The sequence below is a fragment of the Salvia splendens genome, chromosome 5 (genome assembly GCF_004379255.2).
Source record: "Salvia splendens isolate huo1 chromosome 5, SspV2, whole genome shotgun sequence".
In the NCBI taxonomy this organism is placed as follows: Eukaryota; Viridiplantae; Streptophyta; class Magnoliopsida; order Lamiales; family Lamiaceae; genus Salvia; species Salvia splendens.
In genome coordinates, this window is record NC_056036.1 from 14,070,876 (window position 1) to 14,084,341 (window position 13,466).

The window sequence follows — 13,466 nt, forward strand, 5'->3', positions numbered from 1 at the left end:
TATCTTAAAACCCGTGCTAGTCAGATATGAACATTTAATCATGGACAAAGGGAGTACATGTTATTATTACAGACTCCACAAAAAGTAAAATACTCCCCCGTCCACGAAAAATAGACCACATTTGTCATTTTTAGTTGTCCACAAAAAATAGACCAAGTTTGAAAATGGACCCCACATTTGCTACCTAACACCTACTAATAATATGGACCTCGCATTCTACTAACACTACTTCTCTCTTACTTTACCAATTCCACATTAAAATCCGGACCATTTACAATGTGGTCTATTTTTCGTGTACGGAGGGAGTAATTTATCAACTATTGTATTGATCCATGTATATACTTCATTCCTGGATTGGTGAAACAGCATTCATATATCATGCTTGGCATTGGCGGATCCAGGAATAAAATATCGTAGGGTCGAACAAGATAGTAAATATTTATTTAAATTAATTATTTAAATTAATTATTTTTATAAATATTTTTTAATATAAATAATTCATGCGAGTATCGATATTCTTAAAACAACATACTCCACTTTCTTCGTCCCGTCATAAGCGAGACGCTTCTTTTGGATACAGAATTTAAGAAAAAGACGTTTATGGAGCTAAGTGAAGAAAGAATAAAATATGATCTTAGATAAAACAAAGATGCAAATAAATAATAAAGTAAAAGAGAACAATTATGTTATACTACGTATTTCGACAAAAAAAATGACATACACATAGCATAATTTTTCTGTAACATACCAAATTTTTAAAGATTTAAAAAATTGAATATGAATAATAAGGTTGAAAATTTTAATTATAAAACTAAAAGTAGAAGAAATTAAGAAATATTTACTTTATATAAGTAGGTAGTTAATTTAGATAAGTTAATTTTGATATACTGAAAAAACATATTACTACTACTATTTAACATTAATTGATATTTTAAGATGAGAACATATTTTTAATGAACTTCTAAGAATTAATTCAAATAAAGAAAAATATTTCAAAGCCCATTTTACAATTAGATAACATATTTAAGATATTTAATCTTTTAAATTTAGTTAAATTTATTGAAGCCGATTTATTCTATTTCACGAGTTAATATAGGGATGAGAAAACAATAATGACATCTCCAATACCATTCCTCTTTCTCTTCGATAACAAAAACCGCGGAAGGACTCTTCCCCTCCAACTCCTTCGTTCTCGACAACAGTCTACCCATCCGGCTGCCCCACTTCCTTCCTTTCTTTCTGATCGGTCTCCTCATCATCTCACACGGCGTGAGGACGTGAGGTGGGGGCGGAGACGTGAACGCCGTAGGGTCGGACGCCGAAGAAAGTAGCTTTCCGGTGCACTCCGGGGCAGGTGGTGGGGTCGGCCGACCCCGCCCGACCCCACCTGGATCCGCCAGTGAATTGCTTGGTATAACAACCCTTCAACTTCAACCCCACCAACCAACAAACACAGGATTTTTGTAACTGTTATTAGACTTGGTCATTGACTCAAAAAGTGTGTTATTACTTCCCTGTTTAAACAAAATTTTCTGATTTTCATCCTTTAATACTTTATATACAGTATACTTACATACAGTGGTTTTCATCTATATACGCAGATATAAATCTCAATGAGTTCTCGAATTGACAAATTAAATGTACTTCATTTGGAGGGAAATTAGTACATTGCATAAGTAATAGTCATTGAATAGCGAGTGCCTTGTTCCAGTCTCCGCAAGCGGCTAGCCCAAAGTTCAACAAAAATAGTCAACAAGTCCCAACAAAAATCAATGGTAAACTCAAACTCAAACTCAAAATTCATAAATTGGCGGCAAGCTGACAAATCAAAAGCCAAAAATGACAAGAAAAGAACACTCTCAATATTAATAACAAACACTCTAACCCTTCATGGCTATTATTATATAGGAGTACTAGTAGTATGAAATTAAATTAAAGAGTGATCAATTACGAAAACTATGGAGACACAAGTAAAAAATAGTTACACATTCGTATTTAAGAATAAGACACTTAATTTGCAATTTGGGGCAGCTAATTATTGGACTGATTATAATACGGCTATTTGTAAAAAGGATATATTCTTAGGCTCCGTTCGATATCATGGAATTGAGCTTGTGGAAATGAAATCAACACTTTCAATTCCAAATTCATTGTTTAGTATTATAAAAAATTTGTATTTGGAATTCAATTACAATTACAATTCCAATTCTATAATTTGAATTTCATATTAAAAGTAGGTAATTGGAATTCTAAATAGTCATAATATTAGGCACTTTCACACATTACACTCACCGCACCCACATTACACACACTTATATCAATTCCTTCGAAATTCAATTCCGTATGGGCGTATAGTACTCCATCTGTCCCAAGAAATTTGAGTCACTTTATTTTTGCACTTGTTTTGAAAAAATCATAGTAATAAATAGTTAAAGTGAATATATACTAAAGTAAACGTGAGAATAACGTAGTTAAGACTCTCTTCTACATTATTCTCGCTTTTGTTTTACTATATATTCGCTTTAACTATTTATTACTCCCTCTGCCCCATAAAAGTTGAGTCACTTCATTTTTTGTACCCGTTTTGAAAAAATCGTAATAAATAATTAAAGTGGATAAATAGTAAAGTAAAATCGAGAATAACGTAGATAAGAACGATTTTTTCATAACAAGTGCAAAAATAAAGTGATTCAACTTTCTTGGGACATAGGGAGGGAGAGTATCAAAGAATTTGAAACTGAATTATAATAGCAATTCAAATTCAATTCCAATTCCAATTCCAATTCCAATTCTTGAACTGAAAGGACCCTTAATCTAGGCCAACCTAACAAAAAAAAGCCCAAAAAATTGCCTTGGCCCACCAGTAACTCACCAGATTTCTTGGTAGTAATTTGATAACGCAATGACTCTTTTCATGAACACTTCCTCTATTTTAATAAAGAATCAAATCCTTTCTGGATGAACCTTTTGAAGAATTGTTTACGTTATTACAGCAATTCTTTATTAAACAAGTGTCTTCTTTATTAAACAAGTGTATTCGATAAACAGAAGAAGATTATTAAGTTATGCGAAATGTTTCTGTTCTTTACTTTATTCTCTGTTTCACACATTGCTTCAAAGTAATTTCATAGGTGTATCAATTTTTATGCAATATACTAAATAAATTTTTGGGAATAATGGCAATATATTTGGCAAATCAACTAATCGTGAAGTGGAAAAAACATTTCCATTAATATAAACCCAGCTTGCAGGAATAATTATTAGTTTAAAATATGTTGGCCCTTCTGCCGAATCACAGTCGTATCTCATCCAACGGTTACACACAATTCTGTACAGATGATGAAAGATAAAAGAATTTATAATAACAAGAAAATTAACAAAATGGGCACAGATTAAAAAATAATAATAAATTCAAGACCAAAAAGAATATAGCTTTGAAGCAAGAATCAGAAATTAACAAATGCAATCCACTAACTAAACCCAGAAACTGAAATTTCTTCACACAATTGACGTCGATCAATGAATGATGTATGTAATAGCCAAAGCAACAAGCATCAACACATATGCTATTCCTTGATCGATAGCAACCCCTGCATAAATCACCAAAATACAAAACAAAAAATTGTCAAAACGTTTAATAATAATTATGGTTTTAGACATGATTATACAAAAACATTATAAAAATTTAAGACTGACCGTCGCTAGAAGGAGCAGGTGCTGGCTCAGATGCCTGCGCATTAATTGAAGGAGCCATCAATGCCAAAACTAAAGCAGCGATTACCATCACACTGTAACTGTACAATCTCAAAACCTCCATTTTTTATTTTGTTTCTCAACGAATAAATCTTGTTTGTATACAAGAGAGAGAGAAATGAAGGGAGCTGCTTATTTATATGAAAAATGAAGGAGGAACCATTTTCCATCTGTCAAATTTTTGTTTTCCAGATTCTGAAGGGCTGTGAAGCGTCGATGGTGGACACGTGTACGGCTCAGGAGCGTCGCACGTTCTGTTTCCAGGTAAGATAGAGCTGTTGGATGAATTCAAATTAGTGGGGATATGCGACACGTGCGGAATAATTTGGCATTTCGAATTTGGGTGACCGTTGGGGACAACTAAGAAAGGCTTATTGCTGACAAAAACCAACTAATTTTTCGTTGTAAAAACTTGGACTCTTTCTTTCTCCTTGTATCAAGCAACATTGGTCTCAAAATCAAATTCATGTTAACGAATAAAATAACAAAAGTTTTCTTGTTTTTTAAATTACAAAAGAAATAACGCTAACCTGACTAGACGACTAATTCTTGAATGCATAGAAACACCCATTTTTTAGTATGAGTATGTACTAAGGGTGTCCACAGTAGTTAGGTCATGCTCAAGCTCAAGCCAAAAAAAATTTGGCCAGGTCAAAAAAAACTTGTCCACCCTAATAGTGGACGAGCTCAAACCACAAATCTAATTATTTTTTCAATTCTTGGTATATTTTAATTCAATTAAAATAAAAATCATCGAACTATAATAATTAGAAAAAAAAACATAAATTAATTAAAAAAAGTTGACAATTACAAGTAAATATATGTATTGAAAATTTGAATTTTAATTATTTCCGTAATTAGGGTGTGAATTGAAATCACAATCCTGTCAAAGCATGACAATTGATAATATTTTAGACAAATTAAAATAGAAAAGGGTATGATAGTCCTTTAAAACTAAGGTTGGTATGCTATATCCTAAAATTACATCACATTTCAATAATCAAATGCACATATTTCTTGTACTTATATCTAATAGTACTGTTATGTTGCATTGTTGCAATAATAGTAGTAATATGTTCTTCACATTATGCTAATACATTTCATATATTAGTGGGTCAGTAATTTTATATTGAAAATTTCTTATAATTATATTTGTTATTTACGATATAGATATAGGAAAGTGATAAACGGATATAGATTATACTATGGACATTCTCAGAACAATATATTGATACATACAGATTGATATATTGTGTGTAATAATGAATTGAAGTCTATCAATATCAACACAATGATTATTTCCGAATAGAAGTACTAGAATATTAGTCAAACAATACCAGTTAATTTAAGATTAGTATAAATAAAATAAAATAAAATATAAATATATTTGAGAAAATCTAAAGTATGTTTTAAAAATTAATAAAATATTTCTTATATTGAATTTTGAATTTTCTAATTTGTTTATCTATCATTATATTAATAATAGTCTAATACTCTCTTTGTCCCATAAAAATAGGGACATTTTCCTTTTCTGCCCGTCCCATAAAAATAACTTATTTATATTTATGGAAAGTTTTCCCCAACTCATTATTCATATACATCAATTTATTTACAACTTATATCACTAGGCCGCGATTAAACAATATTAATAATTTGGGTCTCACTATCTACTAAAATTATTTTAACTATTTGCTCCTCCTCTCTCTCGCTTACTTTACCAAATATGCATTAATTCTTGTATCGTTCTAAATGTCCCAATTTTTATGGGATGGGGAGAGTATATGTGTATCTAATAATAAAATTGAAGGTTATTTATATTAAAAAAAATCACTACTGAAGTTGAATTAAGTGTCAAATAGACGAAACAATATAAAATAGTTGCACCTAGATCTAATTCACCGGGTCAGCCCATTTGGTTCCAGGTCAACCTACTTGGATTGCGGGCTAATCAGGTTTTACTTTTATCGAACTAGAAATTTTCAATCTCCCTCTAACTTTCTCAGGTTATTTAGGTCAGCCCACCACTTGCGTATTGCATTGATATCCCTAAAATTAATGAATCCTGGAGTATATTTTTTTTAAAACTTCATTCCTTATAAATTGATACTCCATTAAATTATTAATTATGATTCACTGTACTATAATCATATTTATTTTATAGTATAATAAATAATGATAAATAATATTTTTTACTACATGTAATAGAAAATAAAGCACCTACAACATGATGTTATGATCATTTTACCAACTAAATCATTTTCTTTTTTGTAAAATGGCATCTCACTTTAAGCAAAGTCCTGTTGAATGTCATCGTCGATCATCATTGTATTATATACCCACCTCGACTGCATTAAACTAACTCAACATCAAATAAATGTACTTGTGAACGTATTACAACGAAACGAGTCAAATGATAAATTAGGCATTCAATTGTAATTTTGATATGGAAAATGTTTTAGAGACATAATGTCATTGCCATAATAGGGGTTAAATAGTAATATTACAATACATTTAATTTCTTATTAACTTTACAATTTGTATATGTACATTCTTGTCCTTATATGAAAAACCGTTCAATTCTTCTAATTTAGGTGAATGAGATTAGCTAAGATCCCTATAATTATGGCATACTCCTAACATTTCTTTAATTACATTTAGTTACAACAAATCTCTATTTGACAATTCTATTATTTGAAAGTTGATTGTGATTGTAATTCGCAAATAATGATAAATTAATTAATTAATTAATTATTTGGTTTAATATTATTAATAAAACCTGTACTAATGTTAAAAGATATAAAATACAAACTAATAAAACATTTAATAATATAAGTTAATTGAAGATATACCATGCAAATAATTAATAAAGACATACATGAAATTTTTTTTCATCAAATAATTAATTTATCAAAATATATCTTTCAAAATTAATCTTATCATATTTACATTTACAATGTGTTACACTATATACGTTATACAAATTGACTTAAGAGTTTTCATAATTTAAATCCTCTATATTTCATATTGCTTAGTAATAAAATAAGTATGAAACTAACTAAAATAAATAAATACTATTTAAATTTTAGAGATATAATACTTTAAATAATTTTCATAATTATAATATCTTAGTGGTTTTAACTATAAAATAAATTATACTCCCTGTTTGATTTTTTAATTACTGACCCGAAAAATAGCATATTTTTTTATCTCGTACGAATTACAATACACATTTGATCAATTCCCATTGTATTGTTTTTTCCCAAACTAAAATTCCCTATGTAAATTAAAATACATATCTGATCAATCCCCTTATGTAGTTTATAAAACAGCTTTTAATAAATAATATTTTTGCTCAACTTGTAATTCTTTTATTATTAATTTTTGGAATGTAACAATCGAACCTCGATAAAAAAATAATCACATTTTCCTTACTCTTCTATTTAATATTTTAAGTTAAATAATTTATTTTTATTATAAAGTATTACAGTTTTTAGCTCAATTCACTATATTATGAAAAAAAAAATTGATATATAATCTGTTAATGCAAATTTTATTTTATAGTTTTGATATTGAGAATTTCATAATTTTGATTTTAATTTATTGAAATTCATAATTATTTGAATGTTACAGTCTAATTAGATAAAAAAATCACATGCTTTTAACTGGTCTATTTAATATTTTAAAGCTATAAATAATTTGTTTTCTCTTCTTCTTTATGTAGTACTATTAAAGTTCTCAGCTCAATTACTATATTATGAAACAAATTAAAATTTGATTAATGATATAGTAATATTAATAGAGTCTACGATTTTGATTTGAATTCTTTACTTTCTAAAAAATTCGAATTCATTACGATTTTGATTTGAATTCTTTACTTTCAATTTATTACTAACTTTTATTCTCATAAATAATAACTTATACGTATATTAAAAAAATTAAAGCAATAAATTTTATTCAAAAGAATAATAATTCTATATAGTAGAATAATAAATTTTTACTATATACGACTCTCTTCTATATTATTCTCTCTCTTACTTTACTTTCTCACCAATTTAATGATTTATTATCATCTTTGCAAAACAACGGTCAATAAGAAACGACTCACTTGTAGTGGGACAGAGGGAATATAATTAAACAATATGATTTTTCATAATAAATATAACTTTTATTCTCTAGAATAATACTCCAATTTCGATGATGATGTTCAGTTCAATTGGTAACATGCTCTCCATATATCCAATGAATCAAAGGGTTTGAGTCATCACATATGAAAGTAAAATTTATTGTTTACAATAATAAATTTTATTCACAAACTAAATTTTTCTTGAAAATAACAATATATTTTATTTATTACGACCATAAAATTTATTAATGAAAAGGATAACTTTTATTTATTAAAATAATATTAATAAATTTTATTAACAAGAATTATAATTATTATTTATAAATATAATAACTTTTATTTATAAAAAATAGTAATAAATTTTATTTGTAAGAACAATCATTTTTAATTTTATATTTTAAAAATATATGATTATTTCTGTAAAATTACGAAATATACTTTTAATGGTACTCTAATTAAAAGTATGAATACTCTAATTAAGACTTTAAATGCTCAATTTAATATTATGAATACATTGAATGCAAGCATGATAAGCATGTGTTAATTAATATTTATGTTTCTAAAATAACAATAGGGTAAATTAGTCATAATACAAAATATAATTATGTCAAGATAACATAAGGGTATTATGACGTAGAGACATTATGTCTTTAAATCACCACCCTTTTGATGTATATATATTGAATTATTCCAAAACCGAACCAAAACCGAAAAACTGAATTTAGTTCAAAATCCAAACCGAACCGAACCCGAAAAATCGAAAACCGAACTTAAAAAACCGAAAAACCCGAACAAAACCAAAAAACCCGAAAAAAATCGAAAAAACTCAAAAAAATAAATAAAATATAAATATATATTTATATATGTGTCTTTTATTTTATTTTATATATACTAATAGAATATATTAAAAGAATATATATATTATATATAATATAATATATTAAATTAATAGAATATATATATAATTCGGTTTTTCGGTTATTTCTTCACCCGAACCGAAAAACCGAATTTTTTTTATTTTTAAAACCGAACCGAATTTTAAAATTTCGGTTTAGTTCGGTTCGGATATTCGGTTTCCGGTTTTTTTGCTCACCCCTAGTGCATTATGAATTTATGATACACTATCATAATTAAATCCTAATTATAACAGATAAACTATAATTGTGGTTTAATATGTTTTTGGATTTAAACCAACCTAGACGTATTAGCTCTTAAAAAATTCTAATTGTGCATTAACAAAGCTTAACGGTGAATTATAAAACCCTGACAGAATTCATCAATATTAAAATATAGGGCAGAAGTCCACACCAGAGTTTTTTTTCTCTTTTTTTTCCTTTTCAATTTTTTGATATATGCGCGTCCACAGGCCCGCCCGACACACAAGACCAATAGCAAAAGTTGCTATGTTTTGACAAGATGTCACCAATATATTTTCAAAACTAAAAATGGGGAAATTGGCAGTTCATGCAGCAGTTAACATTATCTCACTGTCACTATCAAGTATATAAGCATTAAGAGCAATCTTTATAAAGAGTCAAGAAAGCCAGCTTCTTAAAATCCCCTTGATTTTCAATATATACTGTGTGCTGCTTTCTCACCTCAAGCTACAAAGCTCAAACATTCCTCTCGGTTTCACGGTTAGAGCAAACTGGAACAGGTGGAGGTAACTCCACATAGTCAAAGTCATCAGTTATTCCGACCTATTCAACATAATGACAAGCACAATCAAATGTTACCTAACATGGAAGGATGCTAATCCTAGGATCTAATTCTTTTGCCTAGTTCTTCCACAATTTCAAAAGATCTAATTGCAACTCAAGCTTGAGTATAGCTACGTACCTCATTGTAAAGTTGCTCGAGTTGCTCTGTTGCCTGAGGAAAGTTTTTTGAGCACCATTGTCGCAGTGTGAAGATGTTATCTGCAAAAGCATAACATGTAACGGACAGGTAAACAAGAGAAACGAAAATTACATCATGAGAATTCAGTAATATATTAGATATGAACCTGTCCATCTATTAGCCGCTGCAAGAGCTACCTCAGTGGCTTGCTCTGCAGGAGAACAACAGACGTAAGGATACGTACATAATTAGTCCAAGAGGACCATGAAGAGGTGAAAGATCCACCGCAAACATAGTTAAGGGAAAACAGGAATTTTGAAACAGAAATGATGACAAAACTTACTCATTGCCTCAAATGTAGCTGGGTCATTGTCTGAGTACTGTGAAATTTCATCCTGAAGAACAAGGGCAGGAAATTCAGAGGTCAATACCAAAATAATAATCCAACAGAAATATTTTATAACAGAATGCATTTCCCACGAGGATATGATATTTAAACCTTGAGCTCATTATATTTCTTCTCAATAGCTTTAAGTTCAGCAAGAGCCTTCTCCCTTTCATCCTAATAGAGTGAGAAGCTTGTGAAACACTGTTCATAAACTAATGTAATCAGTAAAAGCTCTGCAGATGATGTACTTACAGATTCCTCTCGTCCCTTCTTCAAAACACTGCACTGTTCATTAAGTTCTGCATATCGTTTTTCACTGCTCTGGAAATCAGCATCGAACTTTTTCTGTATATTTCTTAACTGGAGCAAACTCATAGATTGGTTCAATCAAAATTGGCTTAAATCTCATTCTGATTCAACATATGAACTTAACTATCAAACAACCTGGTTACCAGCACAGCTAGGAAGACTCCAAAAGTATACCTGAAAAGATTGGAAGTATAATGAAAATTAGAGAGGATATCTAAATAACTTAAAGCACAATGTCACATGAAGAACATATTATGCATAACCATTTCATGCAATATAAAAGTAAGAAGCTATATATTATCCATCTCAATAATGATACTCACAGATGTTCCAATCTTGTCTTTGAAAACAAGGTCGTCGTCTACTAGACTTTGGACGACATCTTTCACTGACTGCATAATCACGCCCTTTTTGGGGCCTGATTTCTCGAGTTCCTTCAGCTGTAAAAAAATTCAGAAACAAGCAGTGGTCTTAGCAAGTTAGTGTGTAAAACTTACAAAAATGAAAACATTTATATCTTGTGGATCAATTTTAATAAATAGAGCCTACTTCTTATCTCTTAAGGGAAATTGTGACTGTGAAACAAAATGTGCGATATGTCCTGAGATATGAAGAAATCAGCAGAAGATAGTGGGTTGTCACACCAAGTGTTGGTAATACGTAAGTTTTTCAAGTGCATTAAATTTGTTAGATAAGCACCCAGTTCAATACCAAGTCTATATATTTTAATAGTCATGTCAGAACTAAACAATGAACTCTTCAATCTGCATACAGCAAGATAATATAGAAGCCATATCTAAGAGAATTATAATGAAAAAAAGAAACATCTGAATGGAAGTATGGAACAAGGTTCCATTATTCAAATTAATAGCAGGAGCAAATGTCAGTCCCTAGTGGAGTGAACTATTGTGATGCCTTTCCTATTTCAGATTGCATTATATGCACAGGCTTTCTACATGTGATAGTTTCAATATTACATAGTATATTGAAAAGGAGCAGCTGATATTTTCTAGAATCTATTAGAAGCTGGCTGAAAAATGTATACAGGTTATTAGTTTAATTTATTATATTTGTTACACAGGCACACGGAATGGTTCTTCACTTTCAGCAAGGGGAAGTGACATCCCATTTTACTTTACCATATCATTTGTTAATTAGGAACCATAATGTTACAATAGTACTCATGATAATGGCAGAGTTGAATAGAGATCCTTTATAACAATTAACAAATATGATCATAAACTCAGGAAGCACTAGTCATTACGTCATCTTGATGACTACACACGCGAGGAAAAAAATCATAATGTTGATGCTAGTTTGCAAGTGTATAGAAGCTAAATGTTTAAAGGTAGCAATCCCCTGGGTAGAATCGGTAGATAGAGAAGAACCATTGGAAACGAATTGGGTGATTTAAGACATGAATGGCATTAGAACTTAACACACTATGAACACACTGGTTGAGATTCTTACGAGGAAGAAGTCCTGAGAGTCATAGAAAATCTGTAACATTTTCTCACGTTTCTCCTCCAAAGAGAGCCCTCTTTTCTTTGACTGCACATAACCAAAATAAATGTTAGAATTATGGAAGGGCTGCAACTGCTCTACTACGACATAGATGGAAATACCAAGTAATAAAACAGAATCAATAAGTATCAGGAGTAGAAGATATAACCAATTTTAACATATAAGCCAATAGATACGTTGAGATCTGAATCCCAAATATGCATCAGAAACATGCTGAATATATCAAATTTTTCATACGTTATTTTTCATGTCCCAGTTGCATGATTAAGTTTCCTGAGTAGTTTGCCTTGAATATCAAGATACAGATAATAGAATATAACACAAAAGTGGTGGAGATTTGCAGATTGTAAAGAATCAGGAACGATGATCACACAATTTTACCAAATTATACATCGAGTCTAGGAAACAATCCAAAATACAATTTCATCAGTGTCTACTATGATCCTTATACTCACAAGTCTGTACCAAAATTAAGAAGCCCGTCCAATTCTCACCATCCGGACCAATTACCATCCAATATACAGTCACTGAAAACTGATAAACGCAAGCCTACTGCAACTTACAAACCTAGGCGAAACGATAATTCTCAAATGTGGAACAATATGGCAGATAAATCGGCGAGTTCTCAGAGTAAATAGCAAGATCCGTCAAATGAGCAGCTGAACCGAAACAATAACTAATAGTAGATCTTAAAAAATGGAAAAAACAAAAAGCGAAGGGTGTACCATCGTGAAACGGTGAAGAGATAGAGGCCGTAAAGCAGAAAGCAGCACACGAGTAGTGAGGAAGCCGATGGATTTGGGAATGAAATGGTTTCGCGCTTTTACGCCTCTCCATATATAGTTTGGCGCGACAAATCCATTTTTAACTCCACCCCATTTAGGGTGTCCACCTTATCCACTATAAGGTGGACACGCCCAATAGCCCCGCCCCAGATTTTGTCTATAGCCCCAATTTTGTTGTCCATAGCTCCAAAATTTTGTGTCCGCCACTATAGTCGACACATCCAATAGCCCCCAAATTTTATAATCAACTTTCATTTTATAATGTTTCAAGTAATTATGAACAAATTTATCGGGCTATACGTAATTAGAAGAAGCCGACTATACGAATTTAAAATTAAAATAAAAATAAAAATAAAGATAAAAATAAAAATAAAAATAAAATACAAATTAAAATTAAAATTAAAATTAGAATTACACACTAAATTAAAATTAAAATTAAAATCACACACTACATTGAATCTAGTACAAATCACTACCAAGTTTACACAACGCCACTACCTCCCCTACGTGCCCACACTTCTTCAATCAAATCGGCCTGCAGCGGACACCCCCCCCCCCCCCCCCACTATGCCCACACTTCGCATGCAACCGCCGCGGCGGATATCCGCTACTATAATAGTCGCGGCTATAGCCGCGCCTATACCCCCACCGCCGCGTCCTCGCCCCACTCGCGGCGAAGCCTCGTCCGCCGCCCTCCCCCCTACCAGCCGCGTCCACCCTCGCGGCGGACACCCCCCCCACTATG

General features: G+C 30.8%; 1 protein-coding gene across 1 annotated transcript; it reads right to left on the bottom strand.

Annotated features, from left to right (window-relative positions):
- Nucleotides 1-9,282: 9,282 nt before the first annotated feature.
- On the bottom strand, nucleotides 9,283-12,791 carry LOC121803007 (meiotic nuclear division protein 1 homolog). Its single transcript, XM_042202707.1, has 10 exons — nucleotides 12,662-12,791; nucleotides 11,883-11,963; nucleotides 10,736-10,852; nucleotides 10,548-10,586; nucleotides 10,356-10,463; nucleotides 10,215-10,277; nucleotides 10,059-10,110; nucleotides 9,882-9,926; nucleotides 9,716-9,795; nucleotides 9,283-9,576 (listed from the first exon to the last, which is right to left on the bottom strand). The coding sequence occupies exons 1-10, from the start codon at nucleotides 12,662-12,664 to the stop codon at nucleotides 9,490-9,492; spliced, it is 675 nt and encodes a 224-aa protein (XP_042058641.1). The 5' UTR covers nucleotides 12,665-12,791; the 3' UTR covers nucleotides 9,283-9,489.
- Nucleotides 12,792-13,466: the final 675 nt, after the last annotated feature.

Excerpts from the sequence above, each read along its gene's own strand:
- LOC121803007 (XM_042202707.1), bottom strand. Across the intron at positions 10,464-10,547 it reads CTAGCTGTGCTGGTAACCAG|TTAAGAAATATACAGAAAAA; the intron begins GTTGTTTGATAG and ends AGTTTGCTCCAG. Across the intron at positions 9,927-10,058 it reads AGCTACATTTGAGGCAATGA|AGCAAGCCACTGAGGTAGCT; the intron begins GTAAGTTTTGTC and ends GTTCTCCTGCAG.